Consider the following 19205-nt stretch of genomic DNA (forward strand, 5'->3'; position numbering starts at 1 on the left):
ATGGGGAGAGGATGGAGCAAGGCATTTAGAGTTGGCGAGCCTCAGCCTTATTGGAACCTCTACCAGCCTTCCTCACCACAGCACCAGGTTTGGGTGTCCCCCTTGTGCTGCCTTCTTTGTGGCCTTCCCTCATTATATTTGAGCTAGTGCGCTTGCCCTTGTCCCTGCAGTGGGCTCAGGGTGTGTATGTGGGCAGGCACTGTTGTTCACTTGACGCATATTCAGCTCAGTTCTTGAGCCCGGGGTCACTGCACATTGCACATTACTTGTCTGTCTCTTCCTGGATAGTTTCCCCTGCCTGTATGTATTATGTAAGTACATTTTGTCTTAACTGCAATTCCGTCCACACCCTGGTATTAACCTTGGCTATTAAGATGAGCAAAATGAGATTTTTAATACCCTGAGATAAGGCTGTGCTCCTTTCCTGGCCAGTAGAGCTTCCTCTATGGGGATGGTAAATCAAGCTGTCCTCCTTGTCCCAACACCTATTCTAAACCCTTCCTTCCTGAGGGTTTGCGTGGAAATCTTCTATGTGCAATGCACTGATGTGGAGGGAGCTCTGGCATCTTCAGGTCTTTCCTGACTGTTAAATAAGTAAGTGGGGAAAGCCTTTTTTCTATGAGAGACTCTGCACACATGCCTGTGTGAGATGACTTGAGCTCTTGGGAAATGCCTGTTACTGAAAGCTACTGCTTTCTTTTACCAGGTCAAATGGATGATGTACTGGATAATATTTGCGCTCTTCACGACAGCAGAGACGTTCACGGATATCTTTCTTTGCTGGTGAGCATCAGTTGGGAACAGATCTTTGAACTGAAATGGAAATAAAATAGAAATGTTTGTAAGGGGAAAAACAGGGCCTGAGTGTGCACTGTTTCTCTGGATATCATATGAGCACCTTCAGGTGCATAGGGATGTTTAGTGTGGAAGAGCCACTCTACCTTTCTCTATGCTGTCATAGGAAAAGGAAGAAAGAGAGTAGAACTGCTCAATGGTATCTCATTAGTAAGAAATCACCACAGGAGTCTCTATTCCCTGTGTGTGAGAAGTAGGGCTCTGTCAGGTACGTACCTATAGATGCACATCTGATGGCTGATTTGTATGCTTGCAGACACATAAAAATAGTGTCTTTAGCTACAGGCACAGTTCTAGACTTAGATAATTCTGTCCTGCTGTAACTACACTGACTGTGTGGATCAGGCAGAAACAGCCCTGCAGCACAGGATCTGATCTGTAGCCTGCTGCCTGGGTCGTGTTTCTTCAGATGTCATGCCTGTTCCTTCCTGGGTGGGATGGAGTTACAGTTTGATGGAGGACAGTGACAGTTCAAACTGTGGAGGGCTCACTGGTGCCAATGGAAGGATTCCTGGCAAGCTGTGAGGGCTCGAATGCATGAATGCCTAATCATGAGATTCAATTCTTTGGACTGAATTTGGATGCTCAAGTTTGGAAATACTTGATTTGTTGCCCGTTTTATTACGGGTTCTTATAAACCATCAAAAACCAGTGAGACTGGTAGACTTCAGACTGAAGATTTAACTACAGAGCGCGGCCCTCACCTCTTAACATCGCGTGCCTCTAGTGAGTCCTCCAGACAAAGGGAGTCGGGGTATTTGGCAGCATGTCGGGTCTGTTGAAGAGGAGATAAAAGACATTATTGTCTCTATCTAATTTGCATGCAGATCTACCTCCACTGTCCTCATCTGGAGGGATTTCCTTGTTGTTTTCTTTTGGAGTATGTGCTATTTGGATCTCCCTGTAGGAATAGCAGAGGGCTTGTCATTTTCACAGAGCCTATGAAATCAAGTATGCTGCAGAGAGTCTCAGTGAGGTGGAAGATCAATTTGCCAGGCACATGCTCACAGTAGAGCATCCCAGGGGCCCTAAATGCTGTACAGCCCAGCTGGCTTGGTGATGGCTGAGGGGAGGAATCAGAAAGGGTAAAAGTGCAGGACCTTGTGAGTTGGGACAAGGGCTCTTTAAGAAGAAAGAAAAAGGAAAAAAGAGATTAAAAGAATAAAAAGTGATGCACAGTGTGGTTGCTCACCGCCAGCTCAGTGAGTCCCCAAGTAACCTCCTGCCGTTTAATTGCTGAGCATTATATCATATGATATGAAATATTTCTTTGGTCAGTTTGGGTCAGCAGAGAAGAGAAGCAGAAGAGTACTTGATTCAGCGTAAGAACTGCTCAGGAACAACTAAAATGTTGGTATGTTAATAGCAATATTTTCATTGTATATCCAAAATGGCACCATATCAGCTACTTTGAAGGAAATTAACTCTATTCCAGCTGAAATCAGGGCAGAAAGGCAAAGAGAGGAAAGATGCATAAGTATATTGATGACATACTGACTTGCTGGTTTGTTGTTTGCTCATAAAGACAGTAGATGCAATTAAGGCAGCAGCATTTGTTCTCATTGTATGCAAACAGCTCCTCTTATCACACAACAGAGTCTTTTCCATTAAATAATAGCTCTGATACCTGAGTAAAGATTTACACATGCCTAGTTGCAGTGTGTGTGTAGGTAAGTGAATGTCTTTTGGTCTTTGGATTCTTTGATAAACAGAAGCCTTAAACTGAGCTGGCCAGTGTGCTGAGCATCTCTAATCAAGAGTGGTCACCGAAGCGGGAATAGCCATTAATAGCTCTTTTTCTTCTAGGTTTCCATTCTACTATGAACTCAAAATAGCTTTTGTAGCTTGGCTGCTGTCTCCATACACAAAAGGCTCCAGCCTCCTGTACAGGAAATTTGTTCACCCAACACTGTCTTCAAAAGAAAAGGTAATCACAGGTACCTGGGTGGAACAGATCCGCGGTGTCTTCATGCCGCTGGTCTTCATACCACTTGTTTTCATTGGAGGACTGGAATTTGCTTATTTCCTTCCTTTGTTGGTTTTCTCTCTTCGGTTGATGCGTTTTTGCTTTTCAGTGGTGGTTGTTTTCCTAAATTCTGGCATCTGTTCAGCTCACTCATGTATGTTAGCTCATCTTTGTGCACTTGAGAAGCTGGGAGGGTGGGGGGTAATAATACCTCCAGAGCTGTTTTGCACGTACTAGCTGAATATAACTGGAGTGCCGTGTTACGGCTGGGTGTAATGATTAGAGAAACATGGTTTGGCAGCCAGGGCTCCTTAACTTTGTACCCAGCTATGTGCAGCAATGAGTCTAACCTGTGTCAAAGATTCACAGCAAGCACTTGCTTGTCTGGGAGAGGTGCAGAATGCTGATGATATATCGCGTGTTGAGGTCCTGGGCTGAGAAATGTCCTGCTGAAGTTCATGATGTTAATTTCAGAGGAGACATTACAGCTTGAATCATTTGCCTGCCTAGGAGACTACTATGGCTGTGAATGGGACATTGTCAGGCAGATCCATCTGGCTCGTATGAATACACAGGCTAAGAATAGCTATCAGTCACATATCAACATACAAGCTACTAAGAAGTGAATAACTGTTTCCCACATTGCCAGCCATGGCAGTGAAAGATCTCTGTTTAAGCCACAGGCAGTGCATGAACAATTGTGTCTCAGTCCTGTCCAAGAGGAACAGTGAGGATCAGTTCCCTTTCTGTTAACTGGGAAATTCTGCTTATGCTTCTCACAAGTAGTGCTCATGCATTTTTGGTTACTGCCTCTTATCTGCTAGGAATGAGGGGAGGAATCACTGAGAAACCAACAGCTTCTTACAGTCTCCAGCTCCTACTAACCCAGTATATCCAGTAGCTAATCACTGAAAGTTCTTGTCTTCCATTATCATCTAGGTCCGCGTGTCTTGGGGGAAGGGAGCACAAGGACAGGAACTTTCCCTGCATATTGTGCAACGTTAAAATCCAGACCCTCTAGAGCTATAAATTCCATGGGAATTTTGGAGATGGACACTGCAGTGATGTGCACAGATACCTCAGATACATCTGAGAGGACTCAGGGCAGTAGAGCTGCAGCTGGCCAGCATCATACTGCTATTTCTTTTTAACCATGTAGCAATCCAGTTAGTCTTTGGACTAACCATAAGCCAATGGCTTCTGGCACATCCTGTCCAGGTAGATGTGTCTGTCTTGCTTACAGCACCTATCATGGTGGTTGCTATGTGCAAATATGTTCCAACTTTGGATCTCAATCTTCCATTCACAGAACAAAGAGATCCCAAAAGATGAAATGGAAATTACTGCTCCCCTGCAAATCTTTCCTACCTGCAAATGTTGGCTGTTAACTTCTCCGCTTCCAGGGTGGGGGAAAAGGAGAATGTCTACTTCCACAAAGATGACCTAATTCTGCCAAGAGTTTGAGGCTGGGGGCACTCTGAACTTGTCACTCTTGTGTTTCATTTTGTTTTCTGCTGTGACAGGAGATCGATGACTGCCTCGTCCAGGCGAAAGACCGGAGCTACGATGCCCTCGTGCACTTTGGGAAGCGCGGCCTGAACGTTGCGGCCACAGCAGCTGTCATGGCAGCTTCCAAGGTAAAGGTAAAGCATCTCATCCATGTCCATTGCCAGCTACAGCCACAGTGCGGAGGGTGAGACATACTAGGGGTAGGGATTCTCTCACTGGTTTTCATCATGCCCCCCAGTTTGCCTCCCATTCACTAACCACAGATGAAATGTGGTGTTTAGTGAGCCCGTATGAGGTTGTAAATGCAGGATGAAAACTAGGGTCTGCTTCAGACCTTTTTTTATTATTATTATTTATTTTCCATGCCATTCAGTACCCAGGTGACAACATTAGCAGTGCTGTTCATCACAGCCTGCACTATTCATTTTCCCCCTCAAAGTGAGGGCATGAATGATGCTAACACAAACACAGCAGCATACCTAGGAAGTTGTTTTTTGTCAGTACATTGCTGGTGAAGTGAATGGCCCAGCTTGTCATCTGTTGTGCTGTATTCTTGAGAAGTCTAGTGTCCAGATGCTAACAGAAAGTAGCTGTGACTTGGAGCTCAGGAAGGCTGAAAATCTGCCTGTCAGATTTAGGCAGAACATACCTGGTGTGTAATGCTCTGAGGACGTGCTTATGTGAGAGTGAGTGGGAAGTGACATTAGTTGCTTGTGGGGGATGAGAAGATGCTGGAGGAGTGGTCTCATCTGGGGAGGTGTGTCCTGTGTTCTGTTACTGCCTTAGAGCCAGGACCAGAAAATAGCTGTTATCTCTTTCTTTGCATGAAAGGTGCAAGAACTTGATAACTGGATACTGTGGTTCTGCTCTCTGGCGATGGATTACCACAGCTTAGGATAGATGCGCATAGCAACTCCACTCTTGTGTTTTGTGGAGCAAGACTTGTCTAAAAAAGTGCAGCTTTCATGCAGCCAAATACAGTGCTTCTTGCAGAAGGGTAACAGAATCATATGTACAAGGTGGATGCTGACATTAGCAAAAAACACATGAATGGGAGTTGAAGGAACTTATTCTCCTTTGCCAAATGCTTTTCATATGACCCCGGGCACATCATTTAACATATCCTGGCCTTATCTCCTGTAAAAATGAATAATTCATCCTTGGGAGGCCAAATATGGTACAGGCTATTAAGCATGTGGAATTGTAGAAGATGTTATGTAAGTGTGAGCCCCCGAGATGTGTCATACACACACGGAGTGACAAAGATACAGAAAAGCTGTTCCAAAAGAAAAGGCCAAAAATTGTTTCCTGTCCCATTGCCAAGCATTGGGCAGACTATGGCTGTCAGCTTGGCTCAGTTCTTCTCCTGATACATTGCTCTTAAGATTCTCACTGCCTTGAAATACAGCTCCAGTGGCAGCAGAAAGCCAGGCAGAATGAAGAAGACCCCCCAGGGCTCAAGGAAAACACTGCTTTGTTTCAGATAACAAAGCTTCACTTTCATTGCTGGAAGAAACCAACATATGCTGTGATTTCTTTGGTGCTGCTGTATGGCACACCTGCCAGTCTAACTTGAGAGTAAACAGTTAAAACATTGCTCCCTGTGCTGGACCAAGAGAGTCATTCCTGCACAATTCTCTATTCCAAAATAGGGCTGATGCTCCAACTCCCATTGTGTTCCTCTGCACCAGCTGTTTAGGTCTCCTTGCATTGGCTCTAATCTATTTTAATGCTAATTCATAAGAAGAAAGAAAGGGAGTACCATTTTTCTTATCAAGTGGAAGAGTCCACAGGTGTGTCCCATGAGTGCTGGAGCCAGCACAAGGGGAGGGACAGAGCTGCATCATGAGGATTATGGCTGGAGGAGATAAAAACAAGCTCTTCCCTTCCTGGTTGTGGGCAGGAGATAGTTTAGCTGTGCTGCTTGTGGGACCTCACCCTTAATACCTTTACACTCTTCATGGTACAGTAGTTAGGAGTGGTTGAGGCAGTTTCTGTCCCTACCCTTCTCAGACTGAAATTTTGGGCAGGGGAATGTTGAATGGTTGTGGTTGTGATTTTCAGCCTGATGTCTTCCAGTGCAGGAGGGATGAGCTGCGGTGCCTCCAGTATTGAGGATGTGAGGTGCAGTGGCTCAGGTGTGGACGTGTTCCCATTTAGCTATCCCTGCTGCAGAGGGAATGGTTTCCAAGAGCTGAATGATGGTAACAGCTTCTGTTGTCCTGGTTTTCAGCCCCTGTTAAATGTATGTCAGCACCCTTACTGGCACACATGAGGAGGTATAGCAGAGGCAGATTAACCTGCATGAGTGAAGTTTAAGTGATTACTTATCTAGAAAACACTTTGAGCTGACAGATGCCAAACAAAACTGCAGTGCTGTCCTCAGAGGAAAGTTTCCAGAGAAGAGAAAAGAGAATACTCGTTCTAAGCCTTATCCTGACTTTCCCTGTGCCAACACTTAAGGGTATCCAGCTTGCCTGAGATAATTGTTGAGTGTAGATTGGAAAGTGAGCTCTGAAGAGGCTCACTGGGTTTCAGCCTTTAACAGGTCGTGTTAAAACTGAAACCTACAGAGGTTACCGTCTGTTCAGAGCTATTGAGCACCTTCAGTTCCCATGGAAAATGGGGCTTTTACCAGCAAGTGAATGGGAGGATCTCTCTTATTTTCTTCTTCACTTGGTTCAAAGGATGAGAAAAAGATGATTTCCTATTAAGAAATAGACCCTCAGACACTGCAGTGGGAACCTTCTGCTGGCAAATACACAGCGAGATGCTGGGTTAAAAGCGTGCTCCATTCAGACTTATCAGTTTTCAGTAAATGAGCTTCAATCTAAAGACTCTTGTACCCAGAGATATGTCTCCTACTGTGCACAGCCCTGTCCACTCCTGTCTTTGGCCCACGGTGTGGGACATTTTGTGCTCCCAGTGGTCTGGATCCATCACCATCTCTTCTCTTTGATGAGAAGATCTCTTTGCGAGGCCCATAGTTTCTTTTTTGTTGTTGCTGTTTTAATCCACAACACAGCACAGCGTTGCTGGCTCTCTGATTATGCTTTCTGTCTGACAGGCTGCTGCTTAGATGTTTCTAATAGGCTAAGAAGCTGCAAGCTGAGCACAGACACACACCTTCCTTATCTCTGATCCCCTGACCCTTTCCCCTTTCTATCTTAAATAACAATCTTAGCCAAGTGCAAGCTTCTCTCTCTCCCCCCTCCTTCTGCTCCCCTCCACTGCTCTGTCTTGTTTTGAAGCCACAGTTGTGCTAATGTTGGCACAAACCTGTGCCAGTTCATTTTACAGGCTGAGGAGCTGTCAGTGTCCCAAGTACCCTGAGCCTGCCCAGCTGGCTCGCTTGGGTGTTTTCTCTCTCTGAGTAGAGTCTATTTTTGATGCTCTCTCAGCAGACAGAGCATTAGATAGCTGGGTTTATTACCCCTGCTAGGTGCCCAGCACAGATCCCCCCAGTAGCCTGTGTCCCCTCTAAAGAGCATAATCTCATTTGGGGTTCTGTAATCCTGTCCTCGTTGGTTGGTCATCTGTCACACCCTGTGACTTCAAGTGGGTCATTGCTAAGTGGTGGGATTAGATGACCAAGCAGTAAATCCTGCTGCTCTTTGCATATTTTTTGTTCCAGCTATTTCAGCCATTCCTGCTCCCAAGGAACCCTGTGCACTGATCACCTCTTTTTCGGCTCAGCTTGCAGCAGCAGAAGAGAAACAGAAAAGGAGCCTGATGTGGGTCTGAGAGCTCTCCTTCCCTCTGCTGTCACTGCAGAAACAGGACAGCATCAGGGCTGTTATGGGACACAGGCAGTGGGGCAGATGCAAGGCTTTGGCTGGGCAGCAGAACCATCAGATGGAGGCCTGGGCACAAACAGGCTTTTCATTGGCAGTGCTCTGGTTTCTGGTGAGAACAGCTGAGACACGTGTGTGACTGCAATGAGGAGTGGTACTGATGGCTTGGAGGCAGCACCAGCCTCCTCTGGCACACCCATAGGAGCAGTTGCTCATCTTCCACCTGTCAGCCTGAGCTTCCCACCACCTGCTGCCTTGCCCTGTCCCCATTTGCCAACTCTCCACTCCTTCCTTCCCTTCTCAGGAGCCTGCTGTGCTCTGCCTTTGCCTCCTCTGTTTCTATAGCCCTTCCATCACCAGTTTTACATTCTCCCCAGCTTTTAACTTCCATTCTCCTTAAAGCTTCCTCCTTTCCCAGATCCTATTTTCTTATTCCTCATTCTGGACAAACCAATTCAGCCAAACAGGTCAGTGTCATTTTATCACAAGACAAATCCTGCCCCCAACTATTTAACCACCTCAGACTGCAGTCTCAACTCTGTTCTTCAAAGCTGAGCTGTAGAAAAACATCCTGCAGCCATCAGACCATCACAAGCCCAAGATTTCTAATAACGCACCTTCCTTGGCCTTTCTGCTTGCACAGTAGCTGATGCTGTGTCTGTTGGGTGCCCCTTGGTGCAGTTTGCCTTCAGGAAAGGGAGCTGGCAGTGGGCACAGAGCCTTGGCAGGAGATGATAAACGAGGTGGAAGGTGCAGGCACGCATGACTGGTGTTGATGAAAAGACATTTGTGCCTAATAAGTCTGAGAAACAGTCCAGGAGCCTTTCATGCATAGGGAAATATGGCTTGCAGTGCTGCCAGAGCTAGCAATCATTCTGAGTATCTGTTAAAAAGGCCAGACATGCAGATGAAGGTGGGAAGCATTCCGTACTCACATCCACCTCTTTAACTGCTGCATCAGCAGTTCCCAAACTGCTTCAGCTCAAAACCACCTGACAGGTATGGCAGCATCACTTCCATTCCCTCTGGGCTCATCACCCCATAGGGGCTCCAGAACTGCTGGTTTAGGCTCTCTGAACCCAGGAGATTTGATGGAAAGTCTCCCAGTTTTTGCTGGGTTTTAAGCCAGGAGAAGATACACTGAAGATCACTTAGGTTTTACCCTCACTAGTCAAACAGCATCTTCTCCTTCATTTCTAGTTCTTGGCAGGTGTAACCAGCACAGCTGCCCAGAAGTCAGAAGTGTTTATCTCTCTGATTTCCCATGATGATTTATAGCTGGTAATGTTTGGAGTCCAGACTTTTGTGGAAGAAATGGCACCTTTTGTGCCATGACAGTGGAGACCTGCGCTTTTACTTGAAATGGGAAAGATGGAGTTGGAGAGCCTCCTTTCCTAAAAGAGGAAGGATAAAGCATCTTTGTAATGACAGCATTGCAGGGAAAGTTATTTCTCTGCTTATCAAATGCATCACAGGACATTCTGTCCAGTCTGTTTAGTACTGCATCTGTAACAGCCATACCATACTGTGTGCCCTGTTCTTTTATATGGCCAGGAGCTGCAGAAATCAGGAGGGGACCTGTCATTGTTATCTCAGAAGGGCTGAGCACATTCCTTATGAACACAGCATCCTTTAAAGGATCTCCACTTGGGATCCAAAGCCAACGATCTCTTGGTTGAGCTCTATTACCCCAACAAAAGCTTTCTTGAAACATACGGTGCCACTGATCGCTATTTCATGAATCATATCTGTTGTGATGTAATGCTTTTTCTTCACTCTGAAGACTCAAAAAACTGATTTTCCCCCAGATCAACAAAGCACAATCCCTGCTGCAGAGGTACAATCCAAGTAGCTGGTTCTGTTTTTTTTCATCTTGTTGGCTCTTGCATTAATGTCTCCAGGAGCAGACAATAGCCAGTGAATACACAGGACAGCAGAACCAAACAATAAATGTACCCTGAGAGGCTGGGCTGGGAGAGACAATTTCATACTGTTCCCAGGAGAGGAAATGGACTGCACAAACAAAAAGGGTGGATGAAATTCAGTTTCCACCATCAACGTTAATGTCAGCTGATTTCCCTTTGAGTCTTCTGTACTGTCTGACCTCTCCAAACTGTGTAGCTCTTCCCAGGCAGCCATGGCACGCAAGTCATAAAGATATTGTTTGTAGGGTAGCTGCATTCATGTGGTTTGATGATGGCAGAAGCAACTGCTCCCTTCATTCAAGCCTCTGCTTAGCCCACAGAGCCAATGGTTTTGCCCTTATCAGGGCTTTCTGCAGGCAGGCCCTGTTAGCTTCTTCATGCAAACCAGCATTTGTTGGTGTAATTCCCCAGTGTTACCCTACTTCTCAGAAGGGCTGGTAATCACTAGGACTAAAACGGCTCCTGAGCATCCCAGACCTAATCCCGTGCCTAAACTAGTTGTAAGTTAGTCATGTAGCACACTCTGTTCTTAATGACTATCAGTCTGTATTACAGAGGTGGACAGACACTGGGGGTCTCTCTGGTGGGATGAACCTGTGAAGTGCAAAGAGTGGCAGCCTGCCGTGTTGATAATTTGCTTAACTCTTTAAACGCACTTGCTAGGTAACACCCTGTCAGCTGGGGTTATGCAGTGTTTCCTCCATCTCTCTGGGAGAGCTGAGGAAGGGAGAATCTACATTCAAAGTTGTAGTTCACAGGTGGGTGCCCCTGCTTTTTGTGTGCGTGTGAGTCCCAGTACAACAGTGCCCAGTGTCACGCTTATGTCTCACCTTGATTACTTATGCTTCAAACCGACCTGATTCTCAAAGCTTTTATGTTTGTTGCCACATTGGCTCTTTTTTTCCCTTGCTAGGTCTCTCAACTACTTCATTTACACTTGTATTTGGACCAGAAAAAAGGGCAGGTAATCTGCTGAATGCTTCTGCTAACCCCTAACTAACGTCTGCCCCCCTGTAGAAGACTAGTTTGAACTGTTTTCAGCTGAGATTGGTCTCAGGCCAGATGCTGTTTGCACTGCTTCCAGTAGGTAGATCCTACGTGCTGAGCTTTAAAAGCCTCTCCTTGATCTCACCAGCAAAATGCCTTCCAAGTCCTCTGCTGGCAATTGGAGACTCCAGCAGTCAGGCAGGGAGCTCTGAATGCAGAAAAAACATCTAACTCCAGTTGTTGCTACTGTGTTGGCCAAGCTGCCGTGTTTGTTTTTGTTTTTTTCACTAATGGACAAAGAGAACCTCAGTCCCAGTGCTGTGATCCCATTAGAATGGTTGGGCTTGCAGTGGAGATAGAGAGACCAGGACTCGGCTCGAAGGTGAAGGTGGGTTTCTGAAAGCATTTTCTGACAGGTGTGGTTGGGGAAGTCCTGCTGACACCGTAGCAATAACTGATGCCTTAGGAGTATGCACAACCCCTTGTAGCAAATACCTGCAGGATGGCAGCTGTAATATGCATGCAGACGTGTCTGCTCCTGTGCAACAGGAGTTACAGCAAAGAGAGAGGAGAAAATTAACAGGTTTAGTGTTGTGCTGGAAGTGTGGTGTGACTTAGTGTTCCTTTGCCTGCCCATTAACTACTGATCCTAAAACGCAAAAGGCCAGAAGGTGCCATCCTGCATTAACACAAAGCTTCTCTTACATGACTTGGCAGTTTTTGGTTCCTGATTTGTGTCATGTCACTGTGCTGTTACAGTTTCAGCTGCAAAACGGAGTTTCTAGTTATTAAAGACGTTCTGAAGCCTAAATAATGTTTACAGAATTCTTTCAGATTGCTTAACTGAAGGTATGATGAAATCCAGACACTGTTACTTGTGTATATTTTGATTATACCTAATGAAACATTGATAAATATATTGCAGATTTTTAGATTATGTTCCTAACTTTATTTTCCTAGAGGCTGTGTAAAACCACCTACATATGTGGAAGGATTTTTATGAGTGACTCCATTGTATGTAGACTCAATTCTTCAAACTCTTTAAGTCCACCTCCCTTTAAAAACTTATATTTTTAGTGTGAATGCAGAGGTGATCTCTGGAGAGGTGAAGTAATTCTGTTGCAGTGCCTTTTAGAGTATCTGTCATTATATTGACTTCAGATTTTGGAAAGGACAGAAGTTTCTGATCCTTCCAAGCTATATTGGTTGGGTCAGTGTTTGTGGCTTGGGCTGTTAACGCTGGGTTAATGTCCTTTACTAGGAGGTGATGTTACCACATGCCTTTTAGTGTCTGTCTTCTGTCCTGCCAGTACCACTGAGCCCTGTTCCAATCTGGCCCTTCTCTGCTCTTTCCCTGAGAAAACAACTGATGAGAGGCATTCATCAGGTCCTTGTTTTAAAGTTTTTAGATCATTCTGTGCCACCATATCGCAGGTTCCAAAGCAAGAAATAAAATTAGCACATCTCCTTAATTCTCAATGCAAAAGAGTGCATTAGTGTCATCTTCCCTGCCAGGTTGGTCTGACACATGAATCTTGTCTCTAATCTGACTCACATCCACATCCAGAAATCACTCAGTGGAATGAAATGCTATTTGGGTTAGCTGGCTGAGCAAAGCAGCTGGGAGGAGGTTAAAAAGCTTGAGTTCTGCTGACATTTGAGCTGGTGGTGCACGAGGAATACAGCACTTGTGGTACAGCAGCTTATCAATTGCTAAACCCTCAACTTCACTTGTCCAGTCATTCTGCAACAGCAGGATATTTGCTGATTGCTCATAACGAGCTCTTGCTAGGGAGCTGTCTGTCGTAGTCAGACTCCAGGGTAGAATGTCTTGTGTTCCCTTTAATCAGCACTGAGGATCGGGTGGTAGTGCAAGAATTTGAAGAGCCATAGAATGGTTTGGGTTGGAAGGGACCTCGAGGATCATCAAGTTCCAGCCCCCATCACCAGCTCACGTCCAGTTTTTCAGCCACCTACACCCCCCAAATCCCTCTTTGCAGGACAACTCTCCATCCATTCATCCCCCTGGTCTATGCTGATGTTTGAGATTGCCTTGATCAAGGTGTCAACAGAGCATGCATAGAGAGGTGTTAAGATGCCAAATGTTCAGTAAACTGAAGAGAAAAGCCCTATTGGGGCTTCCTGGCTGGCTCCACCAGGTGACTGCCCTACAAAGAACAGCTCAGTTTTATTGTACTTAAAATGATGTGTGTTTCTACTGATGACATTTCGGAGCAGCACTGAAGGTGTTATTGCCATGAGCTCTTTGCTCCTTGCTGATGCAGAAACAAAGTGCTGTAGTCCAGGATGAGCAGCCCGTCTGTGGCTGAACTGATATGCTTTGGAAGCCTGAATCCTGAGAGGGTTTCTCAGCCTAAAGCTAAAGTTGGGATATTACTGATCCAGCAGTTTCCTTGAATGTAGAGATTGAAAGTTGCCACGGTAACTTTGGTTATAAGCACCTTGTGCTGTGTCTAATTACAATGCCTAGAAGTAAAGTTGCTAAGGAATTTGTAGGGGTTGAAGCACTGATTTCCCATTACTCTGCTTGTGAAATTTCTGAAGTGATGCTGGTAAATCAGTACTTTTAGGCAACTCAGTACTTCAGTGTATCAATGCCAGTTCACTAAGGGACAGGCACGGAATGTGTGTCTCTTGATTGATAGCTAGTCTGAAAAGCAATACAAATGGGAGGAGTTTGTTTCTTCCTGAAGATGCATGAAAATTATCCACCTTTAAGAACAGCTTTTTATTACATTACAATTTCAAATGTTCTGTCCTCTGAAAATTCTTCGTGTGACTGAGAACTGCTGGATGAATATCATCATAGAGGATTAACTTCAAAAGGAAGCTACTTTGATGTAGACCATTTAATGGCAGTTCTAAAACAAGAACCCTTCTAAGATAATAGTGAAGAAAAGTACCTACCAGAAGGTTCCTCCTCCGTCAGATAGGGCCAAGGCTGCTCCAAGTTCAAATGACTGCACTGGAGAATCAGAGATGCTCTCCATCACAGTTTTGAACAATCACATTTTGTGCACAGATCCACTCAGATGGGAAGAGCAAAGACAGTAGAATTATGCTTTTAACACTCATTTACATCCTCCCCAGGTTTCTGGAGCAGGCAGTTTTTTTTTCTTTCCCTGTTATCCTAATGGTCTTCAGTGAGCTGGGGAGAAGGAATGTTTGAAATGCACTGTCTAATCTAACTTCTGTGTATGTTATTTGCTTGCTTGTTTAATTAGGGACAGGGGGCCCTGTCTGAGAGACTAAGGAGCTTTAGCATGCAGGATCTCTCAACAATTCGTGGTGACAGCAGCAGCACTGTTCCTCCTTCGGTCACTGTACGAACAAGTAGCAAACAGAGCCAGCCAAAAACATCCAGAAGTGCATCGGAAGGCACTGGCAGCTCAGGTAAGTGCCAGCGTTATTTTCAGTGTTGTGTTGTCTGGAATATCACACAGCTGAATGAAGTCATGCAATTGGCAGGAATATATAGAAACAGACATTGCAGGCAGCACATACCAGGACTCACAGGACACAGACACACTGTTGAGTCTCTTGGCACTTAAAGAGAGAGAATGGTATTGTTTGATGGTTACTATTCCTGACTGGTACCAAGGACTGGACTGGAGCGTGCAGGGAGCCAGTATCAGCACTCTCAAGCTGAAAAGTTGGATTCTAGGGCTGAAATCAGTGGTAGGTTTTCAACAAGAGGCACTGACAGAAGTGCCAGAATCAGGGATAAGGTGGCACAGTAGCAGGCAGGGGTCATTATTATTATTAAAGCCTCCTTTTGGTGATATAGCTTCTCACTCTTATGCTGTGCAAGTGTGTTTTCTAATGGATATCTGGTTTGGATTAATTCAGCTCCTTCTCAACTATACAGTAGCTGATACTTGACAGCTGCAGTTCAGGAACTGCATCGCTGCTGAAGCCTACTGAGAAATAAAACCTGTAAAGAGGATATCTAGAAGCAGAGACCAAGGTCTGATAGCTGTTTGTGAAGGATGTCTGGGTAAGCACTGTTAACGGAAAGCAAATGTCTCTGAAAAACAGAGGTTTGTTTATAAAAATATGGAAGAAAAAAACAGGGTGGGAATGAAATCCATTCCTGTATACACCGTTAACAAATGTTGCTTCCACTTGTGGCAGGTGATCTGCAGGTAGTGTTCACACCCAGAATAGAAACCTCTCCTTCAAACATCAATAATTAAAACCTTCCAAACCCTCCATCCATCCCAAACCCTCCATCCCATCTCTCACTGGTTTCATTGAGGTTCTGAGGGCCCTTCTCCCCCCACAGCCAATGCAGGCAGGTATCACTAAAGGGCTTTAGCACTCACTTTAAATCAAGTTAAGTGAAATAAATGGTCTTGTTCTCTTCTATCCTTGTGCTGTTTTGTATGGGCACATGCAGTCACAATGACTGGAGGGGCAAATTGATCAGTCATAATGAGCGTGTGTGTGTATGCATATAGAAGAGTGGCATCTATCAGCCTGTATGAGGTCCTGAGAGCTGCATGCCAAGCCCAGGCATAGTCTCATTGCTTCACCTTCCCTGTTTGCTTAGTTGGAATTTTGCATATAAGCAAGGGAGAGTAAGAATATGCTGCCTATTAGTATGCTGTATGTACTTATATTATATATGGGCATGTGCACAGGCAGTTGCTACCAAACAGCTGACATACAGCTCTTTTTCCTGCCCCAAAGCCCTGAGATAACACGAATGTCCATGTCAGCAGTCCCCGCTGTCTCACAGAAACATTAGACTTTCCTTTACATTCCTGGTTTAGAGATAATGAATGGGACCAAGTTGGTCTGACATCAGAGAGAGTCAGCAAAAACACCCCTGCCCGTTTGACATGAGGGTGACTCAGCTGGAGATCACTGCTCTCTTGAAAAGGTCCCAGAAGCCACCAGCCATGAGAAAGCCTGAAAGCAGTAGTTGTGATGCATGGAACAGCTTTAAGAAAGTTAACAGAGAGCCTGGCCAGGACTGCAGACACTTTCTGCAGTAGAAATCCTGCTTAATGGAGGCTTTAAGGGAAGACTTGAAGGAACAGGTCTTGCATATGCAAGAGAGGCAATGTGGTGCTCAGGGGGAATCGCAACAACTGAATTCAGACCCTGCTTTATTGCAAAGCGCTGGTGTGACCTGGAGCTTACATTGGTTCCCTGGTGTGTTTGTAAACCAGGACAAATTGTACTTTCCATGGCCAAGTCCTGAAAGCCACGTGTGATAGAAGATTCTCATGTATTTTAGGGTGAATACCTTAGAAGATTTCTTATGTACACCTTACATGAGTGACTCGAACATGTAAAATACCTGATCAGTGCCATGGCCCTGTCCTATGCCTGTGTACTTATGCACCCAGATTGCCATTGGGAGGGCTATTTCTTGAAAGCTCCCTTTATTTCTCTCATATGGCCATCAGGGATTCTAAAAAGCTGAAGGATTTGCTTTCCATCTAGCGCAGGCTCTTATTTTTCTCTGTATGCCAAACAGTGGTGTCAAGTTAAGAAGAGGAGCCTTATGATAACATGATGTGAAGTGCTGCCCTCAGGACATGGAACAGGCTTGCTGAAGCCACTCAAGCTGTCCTGTAGTAAAGAGCTGTGGGTGGGAAGAAATCCTCTAAGTGGTGTAGCTGAGCTCCAAAGGCAGCCAAACCACCCAGGGAAAAACAGAAGTAATTTGCTCACGCTGTCTGGTTTTCACAACAGACCCCACTGGCACATGGGGAGCTGCTCTGCTGCTCCTGATCTCAGGTTGGGGCAGCCTCAGAGCTGTGAGGCTGTGGGTGCTGGGTCAGTGTCCTGGGAAATCACTGCTGTTGTTTGCCCTCCAAAGTAACTTAAGACACTTTGGAGAGATACAGTAAGAAACCAAGGGGTGAGAAACTGGAAAGTCCTCCAGCCAACTTTGCTGCTGAACAAACGGTACCTGGAAGGACAGCGTCGCTTGGAACAATGTGGCAAAGACAAGAGGTAGCTTTTTGGATCTAGATTACCATTTGGGTGAATCCCATTCCTTGAGCATTGAAAACACAGCCAGATCTGGTGTGGAGCTCAGTGTTATTTGCTTCCCATCCTGTTATATGACTGTGTTTAAGAGCAGATGAGGTATTTAAAAGCAAATGATTTCTACAGACAGAGATGGAGAGAGGTCTGCTGCCTTCCTTGCAGAGACAGCTGAAACTCAGCTCTGTTGGTATGAAAACCCCCACTCCCCCAGTGAGCACCAGGAACGCTTTGGGTTCTGGTTTCACATCCCTGGGAATGCTTCCAAGCCCACCGAGACAACTTTCCTAACACCAGTGGGCTTTGGCTCTGGCCAAAAGCTGGCTGCAGCATTGTGCTGTGCTCCAACTACGTTAAATAACCACTCAGCTACTTTCATTTCCATTGCTGTTATGTTTTAAGATGTGGCTGCTGATGCTTAGGTTGATTGGTGACCCCCTGAATTTCCTTTTTGACAGCAAGCGCTGTGCGAAGAGCTTGGCATTTAGTTACAAGTTCCACATGCAGACACAGCAAAGGTTTATTTTTGTCTGCAGATGAGTGTCTTATGAGGCCATGACATAGGATATGCCGGAGTTGCCTTTGATACAAGAGGAATGAGCCCTACCTTTTGCTGTTTTTCCCATAGTTGCAACCAGCACTCTTTGGCCAAGACAGCTGTGCTAGTGCTTGAGCAATAGCTGAGATGCTCAGCGAGCCTTTAGTGCGGACAGCTGAGCCATGGGGCAGGCACCTGAGCTATTCACACCCATCCCACAGAAAGACCGTGCTCCTCCTTCTCCCCACACCCAATCTAAAGCCACGTGTGGGCAACACAAGGGGCAAAGGCAGCTTTGCTATGACTGGTGCCCGCACAGTGTGTTACACGAAGCATTACCACTCCTTCTGTGAAGCACATGCACACCTTTCTTCAACACACGCCAAGGAAACACAGTGAGTGCCCTCTCTGTGCATGACAGCCCAGCCACCTGTCCTCTATCTCATCTCTCACTTTGCTCTTAGTTCAGCATTTCTCAATTTAGCATCCTGATGATATTATAGCTCTGATGCGTGTTCCAACCTGTGCTTCTCCCCTCAGTCAGAACTGCCCCTTTCATTTGGGAACTGTAAATGTTGTGTGGCTGTTCATCACGATGAGCAATTGGAAGGTCCAGAACAGTGTTTCCAAATACTTCTCAAGGCAATCCTGTTTTTCTGGCAAATGCCAAATAAACAGATGTGTCTGTATTAACAGTGTGGGGCTTTTGTACTTCTTAACCTTATATTATTGCCTTAAAAGTATCCTGGACAGTGCAGGTAAAACTTGTTCCCTTCCAATTACTGGTGAGTGTGACACGTGTGACTTGTGGAGTGGGACGGTGGCCACCGTGTCTCGAAGCTCAGTCCCACATTTGATGCAGACATGTGTCGAGGTTGCTGATGTCTGCTGAAACTCCCAGTGTGGGCTGGGGGCTGAAAGCCAGCCTTTATTTTGGGTAAGCCAGTGAGACATAGTTCAGCAAGCAGCTTTGCATTGCTTGACAGAACATCAGTGTCTGGAGGTGACACCGTGTGCCCAGAGAGTCCTGCAAAGGCATGGTCTCAGAGAGCAAGCCTTCAGAAAACTGAGATTGGTTACCCTCTGTGTAAAAGGATGAAGCTATGGAAGAGCTGTCAGTGTCAGCAGTGCAGGATAATTTGTACCAAAGAAATCACACACAGCTCAAACCCTTTTTGCTCCAGAAACTCCTTTTATCTGGAGTCACTGGTGCCACTCTGAGGATTAATTTGGGAGGCTCCAACTGGAAATGGCTTCTAGGCTGTTTCCTAAAGCACAAGGTGAAGCTGTGAAGGTAACACTTTTTGCACATTGAAAGGTGCAGTGCAATTCCCTTGGTTATCTGCATCCAGTGCAAAACTTCTTACTATGTTCCTTGTCGGGGTTCTTTGAGTGTGTTTGTTCAGAAGCTGCCTGAGTGTCTGCACCAATACCTGGAAACATTCCATCTAAGTCTACAGAAAAAGAAATCCAGGCATGTAGCAGCGCAAGCCCCAGTACTGCAACCTGTCTTTACATCACACAACCACTTGTGCTGTGTTGCACATTGCTTATCCATGCTCCCCCCCCTCCCAAGTCAGGAGTTATTTCTGTTAAGTGATCAGAGA

At 45.5% G+C, this 19205-nt stretch overlaps 1 protein-coding gene across 2 annotated transcripts in view; it reads left to right on the plus strand.

Moving 5' to 3' along the window:
- The window catches only part of REEP1 (receptor accessory protein 1), a 57386-nt gene that overhangs the window by 25936 nt on the left and 12245 nt on the right, over window positions 1-19205 (plus strand). Inside the window, exons 3-6 of one of the 2 annotated variants that reach the window (XM_072335551.1) lie at window positions 707-783; window positions 2662-2782; window positions 4345-4464; window positions 14282-14450. In XM_072335551.1, coding sequence (XP_072191652.1) covers window positions 707-783; window positions 2662-2782; window positions 4345-4464; window positions 14282-14450 — 487 coding nt within the window. The remainder of the gene's footprint in view (window positions 1-706; window positions 784-2661; window positions 2783-4344; window positions 4465-14281; window positions 14451-19205) is intronic. The other variant, XM_072335554.1, reaches the window with a different exon arrangement.

This window comes from Excalfactoria chinensis, chromosome 4, assembly GCF_039878825.1.
Source record: "Excalfactoria chinensis isolate bCotChi1 chromosome 4, bCotChi1.hap2, whole genome shotgun sequence".
Classification (NCBI taxonomy): Eukaryota; Metazoa; Chordata; class Aves; order Galliformes; family Phasianidae; genus Excalfactoria; species Excalfactoria chinensis.